The 18,086-nt window shown below is 42.3% G+C and overlaps 1 protein-coding gene across 2 annotated transcripts in view; it reads left to right on the forward strand.

Annotated features, from left to right (window-relative positions):
* Positions 1 to 18,086, forward strand: part of wdr44 (WD repeat domain 44) — a 79,183-nt gene that overhangs the window by 8,793 nt on the left and 52,304 nt on the right. For both annotated transcript variants that reach the window (XM_080748871.1, XM_080748870.1), the window contains exons 2-3: positions 11,927 to 11,960; positions 17,461 to 17,544. In XM_080748871.1, the coding sequence (XP_080604997.1) occupies positions 11,927 to 11,960; positions 17,461 to 17,544 (118 nt within the window). The remainder of the gene's footprint in view (positions 1 to 11,926; positions 11,961 to 17,460; positions 17,545 to 18,086) is intronic.

An 18,086-nucleotide genomic window follows, 5' to 3' on the forward strand; every position in this document is an offset into this window, starting at 1 on the left:
GACTCTACCTACTGTATGAAACCCTCCATACCAGAGCAGTCTAACATGACTCTACCTACTGTATGAAACCTCCATACCAGAGCAGTCTAACATGACTCTACCTACTGTATGAAACCTCCATACCAGAGCAGTCTAACATGACTCTACTACTGTATGAAACCTCTATACCAGAGCAGTCTAACATGACTCTACCTACTGTATGAAACCTCCATACCAGAGCAGTCTAACATGACTCTACCTACTGTATGAAACCTCTATACCAGAGCAGTCTAACATGACTCTACCTACTGTATGAAACCTCCATACCAGAGCAGTCTAACATGACTCTACCTACTGTATGAAACCTCCATACCAGAGCAGTCTAACATGACTCTACCTACTGTATGAAACCTCCATACCAGAGCAGTCTAACATGACTCTACCTACTGTATGAAACCTCTATACCAGAGCAGTCTAACATGACTCTACCTACTGTATGAAACCTCCATACCAGAGCAGTCTAACATGACTCTACCTACTGTATGAAACCTCCATACCAGAGCAGTCTAACATGACTCTACCTACTGTATGAAACCTCCATACCAGAGCAGTCTAACATGACTCTACCTACTGTATGAAACCTCTATACCAGAGCAGTCTAACATGACTCTACCTACTGTATGAACCCTCCATACCAGAGCAGTCTAACATGACTCTACCTACTGTATGAAACCTCCATACCAGAGCAGTCTAACATGACTCTACCTACTGTATGAAACCTCCATACCAGAGCAGTCTAACATGACTCTACCTACTGTATGAAACCTCTATACCAGAGCAGTCTAACATGACTCTACCTACTGTATGAAACCTCCATACCAGAGCAGTCTAACATGACTCTACCTACTGTATGAAACCTCTATACCAGAGCAGTCTAACATGACTCTACCTACTGTATGAAACCTCTATACCAGAGCAGTCTAACATGACTCTACCTACTGTATGAAACCTCCATACCAGAGCAGTCTAACATGACTCTACCTACTGTATGAAACCTCCATACCAGAGCAGTCTAACATGACTCTACCTACTGTATGAAACCTCCATACCAGAGCAGTCTAACATGACTCTACCTACTGTATGAAACCTCTATACCAGAGCAGTCTAACATGACTCTACCTACTGTATGAACCCTCCATACCAGAGCAGTCTAACATGACTCTACCTACTGTATGAAACCTCTATACCAGAGCAGTCTAACATGACTCTACCTACTGTATGAAACCTCCATACCAGAGCAGTCTAACATGACTCTACCTACTGTATGAAACCTCCATACCAGAGCAGTCTAACATGACTCTACCTACTGTATGAAACCTCCATACCAGAGCAGTCTAACATGACTCTACCTACTGTATGAAACCTCCATACCAGAGCAGTCTAACATGACTCTACCTACTGTATGAAACCTCCATACCAGAGCAGTCTAACATGACTCTACCTACTGTATGAAACCTCCATACCAGAGCAGTCTAACATGACTCTACCTACTGTATGAAACCTCCATACCAGAGCAGTCTAACATGACTCTACCTACTGTATGAAACCTCTATACCAGAGCAGTCTAACATGACTCTACCTACTGTATGAAACCTCCATACCAGAGCAGTCTAACATGACTCTACCTACTGTATGAAACCTCCATACCAGAGCAGTCTAACATGACTCTACCTACTGTATGAAACCCTCCATACCAGAGCAGTCTAACATGACTCTACCTACTGTATGAAACCTCTATACCAGAGCAGTCTAACATGACTCTACCTACTGTATGAAACCTCCATACCAGAGCAGTCTAACATGACTCTACCTACTGTATGAAACCTCCATACCAGAGCAGTCTAACATGACTCTACCTACTGTATGAAACCTCCATACCAGAGCAGTCTAACATGACTCTACCTACTGTATGAAACCTCCATACCAGAGCAGTCTAACATGACTCTACCTACTGTATGAAACCTCTATACCAGAGCAGTCTAACATGACTCTACCTACTGTATGAAACCTCATACCAGAGCAGTCTAACATGACTCTACCTACTGTATGAAACCTCCATACCAGAGCAGTCTAACATGACTCTACCTACTGTATGAAACCTCCATACCAGAGCAGTCTAACATGACTCTACCTACTGTATGAAACCTCCATACCAGAGCAGTCTAACATGACTCTACCTACTGTATGAAACCTCCATACCAGAGCAGTCTAACATGACTCTACCTACTGTATGAAACCTCTATACCAGAGCAGTCTAACATGACTCTACCTACTGTATGAAACCTCCATACCAGAGCAGTCTAACATGACTCTACCTACTGTATGGAAACCTCCATACCAGAGCAGTCTAACATGACTCTACCCTACTGTATGAAACCTCCATACCAGAGCAGTCTAACATGACTCTACCTACTGTATGAAACTCCATACCAGAGCAGTCTAACATGACTCTACTACTGTATGAAACCTCCAATACCAGAGCAGTCCTAACAATGACTCCTACCTACTGTATGAACCTCCATACCAGAGCAGTCTAACATGACTCTACCTACTGTATGAAACCCTCCATACCAGAGCAGTCTAACATGACTCTACCTACTGTATGAAACCTCTAATACCAGATGCAGTCTAACATGACTCTACCTACTGTATGAAACCTCTATACCAGACTAACATGACTCTACCTACTGTATGAAACCTCTATACCAGAGCAGTCTAACATGACTCTACCTACTGTATGAAACCTCCATACCAGAGCAGTCTAACATGACTCTACCTACTGTATGAAACCTCCATACCAGAGCAGTCTAACATGACTCTACCTACTGTATGAAACCTCTATACCAGAGCAGTCTAACATGACTCTACCTACTGTATGAAACCTCTATACCAGAGCAGTCTAACATGACTCTACCTACTGTATGAAACCTCTATACCAGAGCAGTCTAACATGACTCTACCTACTGTATGAAACCTCCATACCAGAGCAGTCTAACATGACTCTACCTACTGTATGAAACCTCCATACCAGAGCAGTCTAACATGACTCTACCTACTGTATGAAACCTCCATACCAGAGCAGTCTAACATGACTCTACCTACTGTATGAAACCTCCTACCAGAGCAGTCTAACATGACTCTACCTACTGTATGAACCCTCCATACCAGAGCAGTCTAACATGACTCTACCTACTGTATGAAACCTCCATACCAGAGCAGTCTAACATGACTCTACCTACTGTATGAAACCTCTATACCAGAGCAGTCTAACATGACTCTACCTACTGTATGAAACCTCCATACCAGAGCAGTCTAACATGACTCTACCTACTGTATGAAACCTCCTACCAGAGCAGTCTAACATGACTCTACCTACTGTATGAAACCTCCTACCAGAGCAGTCTAACATGACTCTACCTACTGTATGAAACCTGCAGTCTAACATGACTCTACCTACTGTATGAAACCTCTATACCAGAGCAGTCTAACATGACTCTACCTACTGTATGAACCCTCCATACCAGAGCAGTCTAACATGACTCTACCTACTGTATGAAACCTCCTACCAGAGCAGTCTAACATGACTCTACCTACTGTATGAAACCTCTATACCAGAGCAGTCTAACATGACTCTACCTACTGTATGAAACCTCTATACCAGAGCAGTCTAACATGACTCTACCTACTGTATGAAACCTCCATACCAGAGCAGTCTAACATGACTCTACCTACTGTATGAAACCTCCATACCAGAGCAGTCTAACATGACTCTACCTACTGTATGAAACCTCCATACCAGAGCAGTTTAACATGACTCTACCTACTGTATGAAACCTCTATACCAGAGCAGTCTAACATGACTCTACCTACTGTATGAAACCTCCATACCAGAGCAGTCTAACATGACTCTACCTACTGTATGAAACCTCCATACCAGAGCAGTCTAACATGACTCTACCTACTGTATGAAACCTCCATACCAGAGCAGTCTAACATGACTCTACCTACTGTATGAAACCTCCATACCAGAGCAGTCTAACATGACTCAACCTACTGTATGAAACCTCCATACCAGAGCAGTCTAACATGACTCTACCTACTGTATGAAACCTCCTACCAGAGCAGTCTAACATGACTCTACCTACTGTATGAACCCTCCATACCAGAGCAGTCTAACATGACTCTACCTACTGTATGAAACCTCCATACCAGAGCAGTCTAACATGACTCTACCTACTGTATGAAACCTCCATACCAGAGCAGTCTAACATGACTCTACCTACTGTATGAAACCTCCATACCAGAGCAGTCTAACATGACTCTACCTACTGTATGAAACCTCCATACCAGAGCAGTCTAACATGACTCTACCTACTGTATGAAACCTCCATACCAGAGCAGTCTAACATGACTCTACCTACTGTATGAAACCTCTATACCAGAGCAGTCTAACATGACTCTACCTACTGTATGAAACCTCCATACCAGAGCAGTCTAACATGACTCTACCTACTGTATGAAACCTCCATACCAGAGCAGTCTAACATGACTCTACCTACTGTATGAAACCTCCATACCAGAGCAGTCTAGCATGACTCTACCTACTGTATGAAACCTCCATACCAGAGCAGTCTAACATGACTCTACCTACTGTATGAAACCTCTATACCAGAGCAGTCTAACATGACTCTACCTACTGTATGAAACCTCCATACCAGAGCAGTCTAACATGACTCTACCTACTGTATGAAACCTCCATACCAGAGCAGTCTAACATGACTCTACCTACTGTATGAACCCTCCATACCAGAGCAGTCTAACATGACTCTACCTACTGTATGAAACCTCCATACCAGAGCAGTCTAACATGACTCTACCTACTGTATGAAACCTCTATACCAGAGCAGTCTAACATGACTCTACCTACTGTATGAACCCTCTATACCAGAGCAGTCTAACATGACTCTACCTACTGTATGAAACCTCCATACCAGAGCAGTCTAACATGACTCTACCTACTGTATGAAACCTCCATACCAGAGCAGTCTAACATGACTCTACCTACTGTATGAAACCTCCATACCAGAGCAGTCTAACATGACTCTACCTACTGTATGAAACCTCCATACCAGAGCAGTCTAACATTACTCTACCTACTGTATGAAACCTCCATACCAGAGCAGTCTAACATGACTCTACCTACTGTATGAAACCTCTATACCAGAGCAGTCTAACATGACTCTACCTACTGTATGAAACCTCCATACCAGAGCAGTCTAACATGACTCTACCTACTGTATGAAACCTCCATACCAGAGCAGTCTAACATGACTCTACCTACTGTATGAAACCTCTATACCAGAGCAGTCTAACATGACTCTACCTACTGTATGAAACCTCTATACCAGAGCAGTCTAACATGACTCTACCTACTGTATGAAACCTCCATACCAGAGCAGTCTAACATGACTCTACCTACTGTATGAAACCTCCATACCAGAGCAGTCTAACATGACTCTACCTACTGTATGAAACCTCCATACCAGAGCAGTCTAACATGACTCTACCTACTGTATGAAACCTCCATACCAGAGCAGTCTAACATGACTCTACCTACTGTATGAAACCTCCATACCAGAGCAGTCTAACATGACTCTACCTACTGTATGAAACCTCCATACCAGAGCAGTCTAACATGACTCTACCTACTGTATGAAACCTCTATACCAGAGCAGTCTAACATGACTCTACCTACTGTATGAAACCTCCATACCAGAGCAGTCTAACATGACTCTACCTACTGTATGAAACCTCCATACCAGAGCAGTCTAACATGACTCTACCTACTGTATGAAACCTCCATACCAGAGCAGTCTAACATGACTCTACCTACTGTATGAAACCTCCATACCAGAGCAGTCTAACATGACTCTACCTACTGTATGAAACCTCTATACCAGAGCAGTCTAACATGACTCAACCTACTGTATGAAACCTCCATACCAGAGCAGTCTAACATGACTCTACCTACTGTATGAAACCTCCATACCAGAGCAGTCTAACATGACTCTACCTACTGTATGAAACCTCCATACCAGAGCAGTCTAACATGACTCTACCTACTGTATGAAACCTCCATACCAGAGCAGTCTAACATTACTCTACCTACTGTATGAAACCTCCATACCAGAGCAGTCTAACATGACTCTACCTACTGTATGAAACCTCTATACCAGAGCAGTCTAACATGACTCTACCTACTGTATGAAACCTCTATACCAGAGCAGTCTAACATGACTCTACCTACTGTATGAAACCTCCATACCAGAGCAGTCTAACATGACTCTACCTACTGTATGAAACCTCCATACCAGAGCAGTCTAACATGACTCTACCTACTGTATGAAACCTCTATACCAGAGCAGTCTAACATGACTCTACCTACTGTATGAAACCTCCATACCAGAGCAGTCTAACATGACTCTACCTACTGTATGAAACCTCCATACCAGAGCAGTCTAACATGACTCTACCTACTGTATGAAACCTCTATACCAGAGCAGTCTAACATGACTCTACCTACTGTATGAAACCTCCATACCAGAGCAGTCTAACATGACTCTACCTACTGTATGAACCCTCTATACCAGAGCAGTCTAACATGACTCTACCTACTGTATGAAACCTCCATACCAGAGCAGTCTAACATGACTCTACCTACTGTATGAAACCTCCATACCAGAGCAGTCTAACATGACTCTACCTACTGTATGAAACCTCCATACCAGAGCAGTCTAACATGACTCTACCTACTGTATGAAACCTCCTACCAGAGCAGTCTAACATGACTCTACCTACTGTATGAAACCTCCATACCAGAGCAGTCTAACATGACTCTACCTACTGTATGAAACCTCTATACCAGAGCAGTCTAACATGACTCAACCTACTGTATGAAACCTCCATACCAGAGCAGTCTAACATGACTCTACCTACTGTATGAAACCTCCTACCAGAGCAGTCTAACATGACTCTACCTACTGTATGAAACCTCCATACCAGAGCAGAGCAGTCTAATATGACTCTACCTACTGTATGAAACCTCCATACCAGAGCAGTCTAACATGACTCTACCTACTGTATGAAACCTCCATACCAGAGCAGTCTAATATGACTCTACCTACTGTATGAAACCTCCATACCAGAGCAGTCTAACATGACTCTACCTACTGTATGAAACCTCCATACCAGAGCAGTCTAACATGACTCTACCTACTGTATGAAACCTCCATACCAGAGCAGTCTAACATGACTCTACCTACTGTATGAAACCTCCATACCAGAGCAGTCTAACATTACTCTACCTACTGTATGAAACCTCCATACCAGAGCAGTCTAACATGACTCTACCTACTGTATGAAACCTCCATACCAGAGCAGTCTAACATGACTCTACCTACTGTATGAAACCTCCATACCAGAGCAGTCTAACATGACTCTACCTACTGTATGAAACCTCCATACCAGAGCAGTCTAACATGACTCTACCTACTGTATGAACCCTCTATACCAGAGCAGTCTAACATGACTCTACCTACTGTATGAAACCTCCATACCAGAGCAGTCTAACATGACTCTACCTACTGTATGAAACCTCCATACCAGAGCAGTCTAACATGACTCTACCTACTGTATGAAACCTCCATACCAGAGCAGTCTAACATGACTCTACCTACTGTATGAAACCTCCATACCAGAGCAGTCTAACATGACTCTACCTACTGTATGAAACCTCTATACCAGAGCAGTCTAACATGACTCTACCTACTGTATGAAACCTCCATACCAGAGCAGTCTAACATGACTCTACCTACTGTATGAAACCTCCATACCAGAGCAGTCTAACATGACTCTACCTACTGTATGAAACCTCCTACCAGAGCAGTCTAACATGACTCTACCTACTGTATGAAACCTCCATACCAGAGCAGAGCAGTCTAATATGACTCTACCTACTGTATGAAACCTCCATACCAGAGCAGTCTAACATGACTCTACCTACTGTATGAAACCTCCATACCAGAGCAGTCTAACATGACTCTACCTACTGTATGAAACCTCCATACCAGAGCAGTCTAACATGACTCTACCTACTGTATGAAACCTCCATACCAGAGCAGTCTAACATGACTCTACCTACTGTATGAAACCTCCTACCAGAGCAGTCTAACATGACTCTACCTACTGTATGAAACCTCCATACCAGAGCAGTCTAACATGACTCTACCTACTGTATGAAACCTCTATACCAGAGCAGTCTAACATGACTCAACCTACTGTATGAAACCTCCATACCAGAGCAGTCTAACATGACTCTACCTACTGTATGAAACCTCCTACCAGAGCAGTCTAACATGACTCTACCTACTGTATGAAACCTCCATACCAGAGCAGTCTAACATGACTCTACCTACTGTATGAAACCTCCATACCAGAGCAGTCTAACATGACTCTACCTACTGTATGAAACCTCCATACCAGAGCAGTCTAACATGACTCTACCTACTGTATGAAACCTCCATACCAGAGCAGTCTAACATGACTCTACCTACTGTATGAAACCTCTATACCAGAGCAGTCTAACATGACTCTACCTACTGTATGAAACCTCCATACCAGAGCAGTCTAACATGACTCTACCTACTGTATGAAACCTCCATACCAGAGCAGTCTAACATGACTCTACCTACTGTATGAAACCTCCATACCAGAGCAGTCTAACATGACTCTACCTACTGTATGAAACCTCCATACCAGAGCAGTCTAACATGACTCTACCTACTGTATGAAACCTCCATACCAGAGCAGTCTAACATGACTCTACCTACTGTATGAACCCTCTATACCAGAGCAGTCTAACATGACTCTACCTACTGTATGAAACCTCCATACCAGAGCAGTCTAACATGACTCTACCTACTGTATGAAACCTCCATACCAGAGCAGTCTAACATGACTCTACCTACTGTATGAAACCTCCATACCAGAGCAGTCTAACATGACTCTACCTACTGTATGAAACCTCCATACCAGAGCAGTCTAACATGACTCTACCTACTGTATGAAACCTCCATACCAGAGCAGTCTAACATGACTCTACCTACTGTATGAAACCTCCTACCAGAGCAGTCTAACATGACTCTACCTACTGTATGAAACCTCCATACCAGAGCAGTCTAACATGACTCTACCTACTGTATGAAACCTCCATACCAGAGCAGTCTAACATGACTCTACCTACTGTATGAAACCTCCATACCAGAGCAGTCTAACATGACTCTACCTACTGTATGAAACCTCCATACCAGAGCAGTCTAACATGACTCTACCTACTGTATGAAACCTCCATACCAGAGCAGTCTAACATGACTCTACCTACTGTATGAAACCTCCATACCAGAGCAGAGCAGTCTAATATGACTCCACCTACTGTATGAAACCTCCTACCAGAGCAGACTCTACCTACTGTATGAAACCTCCTACCAGAGCAGACTCTACCTACTGTATGAAACCTCCTACCAGAGCAGACTCTACCTACTGTATGAAACCTCCATACCAGAGCGGACTCTACCTACTGTATGAAACCTCCATACCAGAGCAGACTCTACCTACTGTATGAAACCTCCTACCAGAGCAGACTCTACCTACTGTATGAAACCTCCTACCAGAGCAGACTCTACCTACTGTATGAAACCTCCTACCAGAGCAGACTCTACCTACTGTATGAAACCTCATACCAGAGCAGACTCTACCTACTGTATGAAACCTCATACCAGAGCAGACTCTACCTACTGTATGAAACCTCCTACCAGAGCAGACTCTACCTACTGTATGAAACCTCCATACCAGAGCAGACTCTACCTACTGTATGAAACCTCCATACCAGAGCAGACTCTACCTACTGTATGAAACCTCCTACCAGAGCAGACTCTACCTACTGTATGAAACCTCCTACCAGAGCAGACTCTACCTACTGTATGAAACCTCCATACCAGAGCAGACTCTACCTACTGTATGAAACCTCCTACCAGAGCAGACTCTACCTACTGTATGAAACCTCCTACCAGAGCAGACTCTACCTACTGTATGAAACCTCCTACCAGAGCAGACTCTACCTACTGTATGAAACCTCCTACCAGAGCAGACTCTACCTACTGTATGAAACCTCCTACCAGAGCAGACTCTACCTACTGTATGAAACCTCCTACCAGAGCAGACTCTACCTACTGTATGAAACCTCCTACCAGAGCAGACTCTACCTACTGTATGAAACCTCCATACCAGAGCAGACTCTACCTACTGTATGAAACCTCCATACCAGAGCAGACTCTACCTACTGTATGAAACCTCCTACCAGAGCAGACTCTACCTACTGTATGAAACCTCCATACCAGAGCAGACTCTACCTACTGTATGAAACCTCATACCAGAGCAGACTCTACCTACTGTATGAAACCTCCATACCAGAGCAGAGCAGTCTAATATGACTCTACCTACTGTATGAAACCTCTATACCAGAGCAGACTCTACCTACTGTATGAAACCTCCATACCAGAGCAGACTCTACCTACTGTATGAAACCTCTATACCAGAGCAGACTCTACCTACTGTATGAAACCTCCATACCAGAGCAGACTCTACCTACTGTATGAAACCTCCTACCAGAGCAGACTCTACCTACTGTATGAAACCTCCTACCAGAGCAGACTCTACCTACTGTATGAAACCTCCTACCAGAGCAGTGCAGTTGGAATAGGGATGGGACGATACGCAATATTATCGTTTATCGTGATAAAAAAACACTCACAACTAGAAGAAGTGCTCTTCCGAGCACAGGTCTCCACCAGCCACGCGTCCTGGTGGTGTTATAATAGGCCAATGTAAAAAGGGTGGCATGTGTTCTTCACCAATCTTAGGCCTTTCATGGCGCCACCATGAGAATGATTTGAAAATTTTGTAGTGTAATTTCTTCCTTGGCCTTTTGCGAATGTGCATGCACAATTTCATTACAATTGCACGCTGTGTTTGATTTGAGGCATTTTGTTCGAAACGGATCAATCCTGCAAAGTTTGGAGGCCAATCTTAGCCAATCAGGATGGAAAATGTAATATGGGACAGATCCGTCTTGATCATATGACTGTAATACCAAATATTATTGTATTTTATATCATTTTTATTGTTGATTCGTCACCTTTACAACAAGGTACAGTTTGTAAGCATCGGGCATTCGAGGCATGAGCTACACAGCCAAACGTTTGGGTAGCGCCGACCAATTATTTGCCAAAATGGCTTGCAATGCAAAATGTGCCAACATTCGGTCCATTATTCCCCCCCTTTAATTATGCCGAATGGTATTTTCTTTGATATCATTGTTATCGTTGATTTGTCAGTCACCTTTACAACGAGGTACAGCTTGTAAGGATCTGGCATTCGTGGAATGAGCAACACAGGCAAACACCAAAAGAACAGTATTGCAGGCCTGCCAGGCCATTTTGGAGGGGCGCTACCCACACGTTTAGCTGTGTTGCTCATCCTTAATTATGCCAAATGGTATTGTGTTTGATATCATTGTTATCGTTGATTTTTCACCTTTACAACGAGATTCAGCTTGTAAGGATTGAGTAGGTTTCTGCCCAATCCAGTGTCATAACAGAACACAGACATCTTCTTTCCTCGTGTTGCACCTTTGGGAGAAAATACTGTAATTCGCCTTTTGAAAATAAATATTGATTGAACCGTTTCAAGATAAAAAAAAAGATGGGTTTTCAATTCATTAATTTCTCCATGTCAGAGACATCTTCTAAACTGTTGCTCTTTTGCCTTTCAGGTCACCTGCAAAGTTTGTCATTCCATCGAGTCAGGTAGGTTGATTACACATCAGTGGGTTGAATGATGAACAAAGCCTGTTCTTAGACTAAAGGTAGTCTGGGATCACTTCACTTTTCGGGGGTTGTAACCGGTCTGGAATGGAAACCACAACACGTCATGTTGTAGTACTCAAAGACTACAATTTGCCGGAAAGATCAAACCAGATTCAGTTTTAACCCAAACTATTCCCCTGCGCTCAAGGACATACTTTTAGGGCCTACCTAATAAACTCCTTGATGCGGAGCAGTTTTGCTTTTGAAAAATTAGTTTGGTATATGCATCTTTTAGTCCAACTCTTAGCGACTGGCAAGACTACACTAGGCTACTGGAGCATTTTAATAGGGATTTGGGAAACAAACAGGGGGAACAAAAATCAAAGCATCGCCGCTTCTTCTAGTGGTTTCTGCGCTTTAAGCGGAAACCAAACGGACTGTTGTGAACGAAGCCTGGCAGGCGAGGTTAGACTAAAGATAACCTGTTATGATATCGTTCATGTCAGGCAGAAAACTCACATCTCCATGTTTTACGTCCTACGTGATCACAGTACAGCGTAGGGATGAGACGATATGAAAACTTCATACCACGATTATTGTGACAAAAGAAATCACGATTTACGATATTATCGCGATAATCAAAAACCATTATTCTGGGGTGGAACATTTGCCAAAAAATAGCCGATCTACAAGCGCTGCGATGTGTTGTGAGCTTGTAAAAAGACATTTGATAGAGTGAAAAAAAGACTGTATCAAGTACGTATATTATAAGTACCTTTTACCAGAGGGTTTAAATGGTACCAGATATGCAGCTCTGCATATAAAAGGTGAATTGATCCCAGTGCATGACGGAGGACGATGTCACGATAAATTAAATCTCCACGATACGATTATCGTGAGTGTTTTTTTATTATAATAAACGATAATATCGCGTGTCGTCTCATCCCTAGTACAGCGTCAAAAGTAGCAGATCCACAAGCTCGAAGCGCGGTGTTTTGAGCTTGTCAATTTCCGCTGTTTATTTGTATTTTAATCCTTAAAAGTTTACTTTTTTTCGACATGAGGTTTTCCACCTGACAGAGAGGTTTTCTCCTAACATAAATCTCTTCTATCTCAACCAGTTTTCCTCTAGTAGTGTAAACCCTCTCTCCGGTGATTATGCTTGAAACACAGAAATATTGTCGCAACAACAACCTCCCAGCTGACCGTCACATTCCTGCTGGGTTCCGTTGATCAAGGGAACGAACCGCGTGAACCCTGCTACTATGGTGTCCTTGTTCTGAGGTCGGCGTTAGGCGGGAATAGCAGATCTACAAGAGTGCCGCGCTGCGAGCTCGTAGATATGCAATTTTTTTGAAAAATCTTCCCCATGTCTTTGAATATCTTCTAAATCCTTCTAAGGTTAAAAAAAAAGGAAATGTGTATATTTATGTGTTTCTATGTCCGTGGTTCTCAAACATTTTCATGTCAAGGACCCCTAGAACAGGGGTTTTCAAAGTGGGTGACGGGGCACCCTGGGGTGCCGTGACGGCAGTCCAGGGGTGCCGCAAGGTAATTTGATAATATTTGGAATTTATTTGGACACTTGAAAAAACATTTAGTATCATTTTAAACTTGAAGTACAAAGTTATTTTCAGTCAGTTCTAACCGAAATGGCTGTTATCTCAACATTTTCCTCGCAACATGATCAATAAAATATCGTCACTGTCGGGCAGAAACCTCGTATCTCCAAGTTTCAAATGTGTACGTCTTTTGGTAAAGCAAAGCCCTGCTTCATCATACAAGACTGTCGCACAAAACTAGTGAAAACAGCCGCGATCTACAAGCACACAGGCATTGTGTGCTTGTAGATCTGCTGTTTTCACTAGTTTAGTACATTTTATAGATGATAAATACAAAACGAACGGTTTTGGACATACAAGGTTTCCACCCGACAACGACGATATGCTATAAATATTAGGTGCTGGGAGTGAAAACTATAATGTAGGGGTGCCTCGGATTAAAAAGAATATTCATGGGGTGCCCTGAGAGAAAAAAGCATGAAAACCCCGGCCCTAGAATTATATGTAGCTTATTTGTCCGCTGACCCCCGTCTCGAAATATTATGTTCCAGGGACCCCCCAGAAGCAAATATTTGACTTATAAATGTTTGCTTTGAAAAAAAGATATATTCAAAGTTTTGCAAAAGATTTCATGATTAAAAAAAAAGAAAAAGAAAAAAGCAGATCTACAAGCTCACTCGGTGCCGCGCTGTGAGCTTGTATAATCTGCTATTTATTTAATAGTTAAACTATAAAATAATGACTAATGTAAGAATGCGTAATATTGTCTTGAAGCATCCAGTGTTGTTGTTTATGTTGGAGTGCTGCAGTGTTGTTTTTGACAGCAAACTTTAGTAGATTTAGTCATAATTTAGTCACCTGAAAGGTTTTAGTTTTAGTCTAGTTTTAGTCAACTAAATATCATACGATTTTAGGTGACTAAATCTTCAGTTGACTTAGTCAACTAAAATGCATTTTGGCAGGCCTTGATGGCATCGTAATGACTGATTTGACACTTGGTTGCGTGCTGAAAATAGCAGATCTACAAGCTCACAACGCGTCACAGTGTGACGCGTTGTGAGCTTGCAGATCTGCTATTTTCAGCACGCAACACCGGAGAGCAACCAAACATAAAATGACTCTCTTCTCCACCAGTCCCTCCCCAACATTTTAGTCTAGTTTTTATTTTGTTGACAAAATTGTCAATATATTTAGTCTTAGTTTTAGTCATCACAGCTTAGTTTCTATTTCGTTTTTATTTAGTTTTCGTCACTGAAAAAAAACGCAGTCGTCAAACATTTTTTTGTCTTAGTTTTAGTCGACAAAATCAACACTTGAGTGCTGTCAGACCCTGCATAGGGCTGTCACGATATGACATTTTACATGACGATTAATTGTCACTCAAATAATTGGCGATTAACGATTTAATTGTGTTTTTGTCGTTGACAATTACATTTCTGTTTGGCTTTTAGGCTTTGAAGTTGTACATGGCAGATATGACACATAACCTAAATATACAAAGACATTACTGACATATTTGACAACTTACTACTTAAAAAATAACTTTGATAGTGGAAATAGCCGATCTACAAGCTCACAACGCGTCGCAATGCGACGCGTTGTGAGCTTGTAGATCGGCTATTTCCACTATCTCTGACATTTTTCAACATTCACGATTATGACGATTATGACAAAATAATTGCGATAATGTCAAATAATCACGATTAGACGATTATGTAATAATTGTGACAGCCCTCCAGTGATGTTGTTTACGTTGGAGTGCTGTCGGCCCCTGCCCTAGTGTCCCAGTGTAGCAGAGAGAGGGATTTAAGAGCCATTAAACTGTCATGCATTTCACAGGAAAACACAGCACACATTATGTACTGTAGAAAAACTGTAAACATCCAGAAGTACTCTGTGTTGCCTTCCTCACTGCGTGCAACCAGAACGACTGGTTTACCTGTTTGTTGAGTCATGGAAAATCAGCCCAATAAAAAAGCTCCCAGTCTGTTAACCTAGAAAAACATTGTAGCCTGTAAGCACTGAAGCAATCCTGGTGCACTGAAACCTCTTTAAAGTTGCATGAAACCCCTAGGGCCAGTTTCTGGAGTTCTTTTTATTACGTTTCAACTGAAAAATAATAAAGAATGCCAGGTTGTGTCGAAGGTGCAAGCAAAGACAGTAGTGTAAGACAGGGGTTCCCAAACCTTTTTATATCAGGTCACCCCATGAATATTCTTTTTAATCCGAGGCACCCCTACATTATAACTTTCACTCCCAGCACCTTATATTTATAGCATATCTTCGTTGTCGGGTGGAAACCTTGTATGTCCAAAACCGTTGGTTTTGTATTCATCATCTATAAAATGTACTAAACTAGTGAAAAGAGCAGATCTACAAGCTTGTAGATCGACAGTCTTGTATGATGAAGGGCAAAAGTGACAATATTTTAGTGATTATGTTGCGAGGAAAACGTTGAGATAACAGCCATTTTGGTTAGAACTGACTGAAAATAACATTGTACTTCAAGTTTAAAATGATACTAAATATTTTTTCAAGTGTCCAAATAAATTCCAAATATTATCAAATTATCTCACGGCACCCCTGGACTGCCGTCACGGCACCCCAGGGTGCCCCGTCACCCACTTTGAAAACCCCTGGTCTAAGAGTTGGGTCACCTAAATCTGAAATCTACAAAATCCTAGTGTAGTCTAAGGGACGGCAGGGGCTCAGGAGGCCGCTTGGGAACCAGAAGGTTCCCAGTTGGATCCCAGGCTCCCCCAGAGTGTTGAAGAGTCCTTGAGCAAGACTCTGAACCCCTAACTGCTCCTGATGAGCAGGTTGGTGTTAATTATCAAGACTCTGAACCCCTAACTGCTCCTGATGAGCAGGTTGGTGTTAATTATCAAGACTCTGAACCCCTAACTGCTCCTGATGAGCAGGTTGGTGTTAATTATCAAGACTCTGAACCCCTAACTGCTCCTGATGAGCAGGTTGGTGTTAATTATCAAGACTCTGAACCCCTAACTGCTCCTGATGAGCAGGTTGGTGTTAATTATCAAGACTCTGAACCCCTAACTGCTCCTGATGAGCAGGTTGGTGTTAATTATCAAGACTCTGAACCCCTAACTGCTCCTGATGAGCAGGTTGGTGTTAATTATCAAGACTCTGAACCCCTAACTGCTCCTGATGAGCAGGTTGGTGTTAATTATCAAGACTCTGAACCCCTAACTGCTCCTGATGAGCAGGTTGGTGTTAATTATCAAGACTCTGAACCCCTAACTGCTCCTGATGAGCAGGTTGGTGTTAATTATCAAGACTCTGAACCCCTAACTGCTCCTGATGAGCAGGTTGGTGTTAATTATCAAGACTCTGAACCCCTAACTGCTCCTGATGAGCAGGTTGGTGTTAATTATCAAGACTCTGAACCCCTAACTGCTCCTGATGAGCAGGTTGGTGTTAATTATCAAGACTCTGAACCCCTAACTGCTCCTGATGAGCAGGTTGGTGTTAATTATCAAGACTCTGAACCCCTAACTGCTCCTGATGAGCAGGTTGGTGTTAATTATCAAGACTCTGAACCCCTAACTGCTCCTGATGAGCAGGTTGGTGTTAATTATCAAGACTCTGAACCCCTAACTGCTCCTGATGAGCAGGTTGGTGCCAAGCATGGTTTCCTCTGACATCGCTGTATGAATGTGTGAGTGAATGGGTGAATGTAACATCACAATCGATGTAAAATCTCTGGATAAAGGCACTATATACAGTAGATACAGTAGATACACCATTTAGTCTCTCATCAATATAATAATATATTTCCCAGCACCAGTCTTGTTGTGACTGTGAGTTTTATTCCATTTCTTGCTGTATGAGGTGTGGCCAATAAATGGAACATGACCGTTTCTGCCCCGTAGCTTGTGATTGTACCCTAACAGCCCCCCCCCCCTCCCCTCCTGCAGAGAGCGGTGAACCCAGCACCACCACCAGAGGCCACTGTTGGACCACCAGCTCCAAACCACTCCCACACTGATGATTCCCTTCAGGTAAACCACTCCCACACTGATGATTCCCTTCAGGTAAACCACTCCCACACTGATGATTCCCTTCAGGTAAACCACTCCCACACTGATGATTCCCTTCAGGTAAACCACTCCCACACTGATGATTCCCTTCAGGTAAACCACTCCCACACTGATGATTCCCTTCAGGTCTGGCTTTCATTGATTGAATATTTTATTAGACAGAAATGCAAGACAGCACAAGTTCAGTCAAAAACACTTTTGTCTAAAAGGATTGCACCAAAAAAGTCCTTGGGTCTTTATTTATTTGGGGGTCTCCTGTGAGAACGGGGAGGTTTTTTATATTAATATATTTATATTAATATATATTCATATATTTATATTCATATTATATTATTGTTCAGATCATTGACAGCATCATCGAGGAGTCTCAGATGGGGGTGTTTTTATATTAATATATTTATATTAATATATTTATATTAATATATTTCAGATCATTGACAGTATCATCGAGGAGTCTCAGATGGGGGTGTTTTTATATTAATATATTTATATTAATATATTTA

Source organism: Nannobrachium achirus (genome assembly GCF_963921795.1).
Source record: "Nannobrachium achirus genome assembly, chromosome: 19".
Taxonomy (NCBI): domain Eukaryota; kingdom Metazoa; phylum Chordata; class Actinopteri; order Myctophiformes; family Myctophidae; genus Nannobrachium; species Nannobrachium achirus.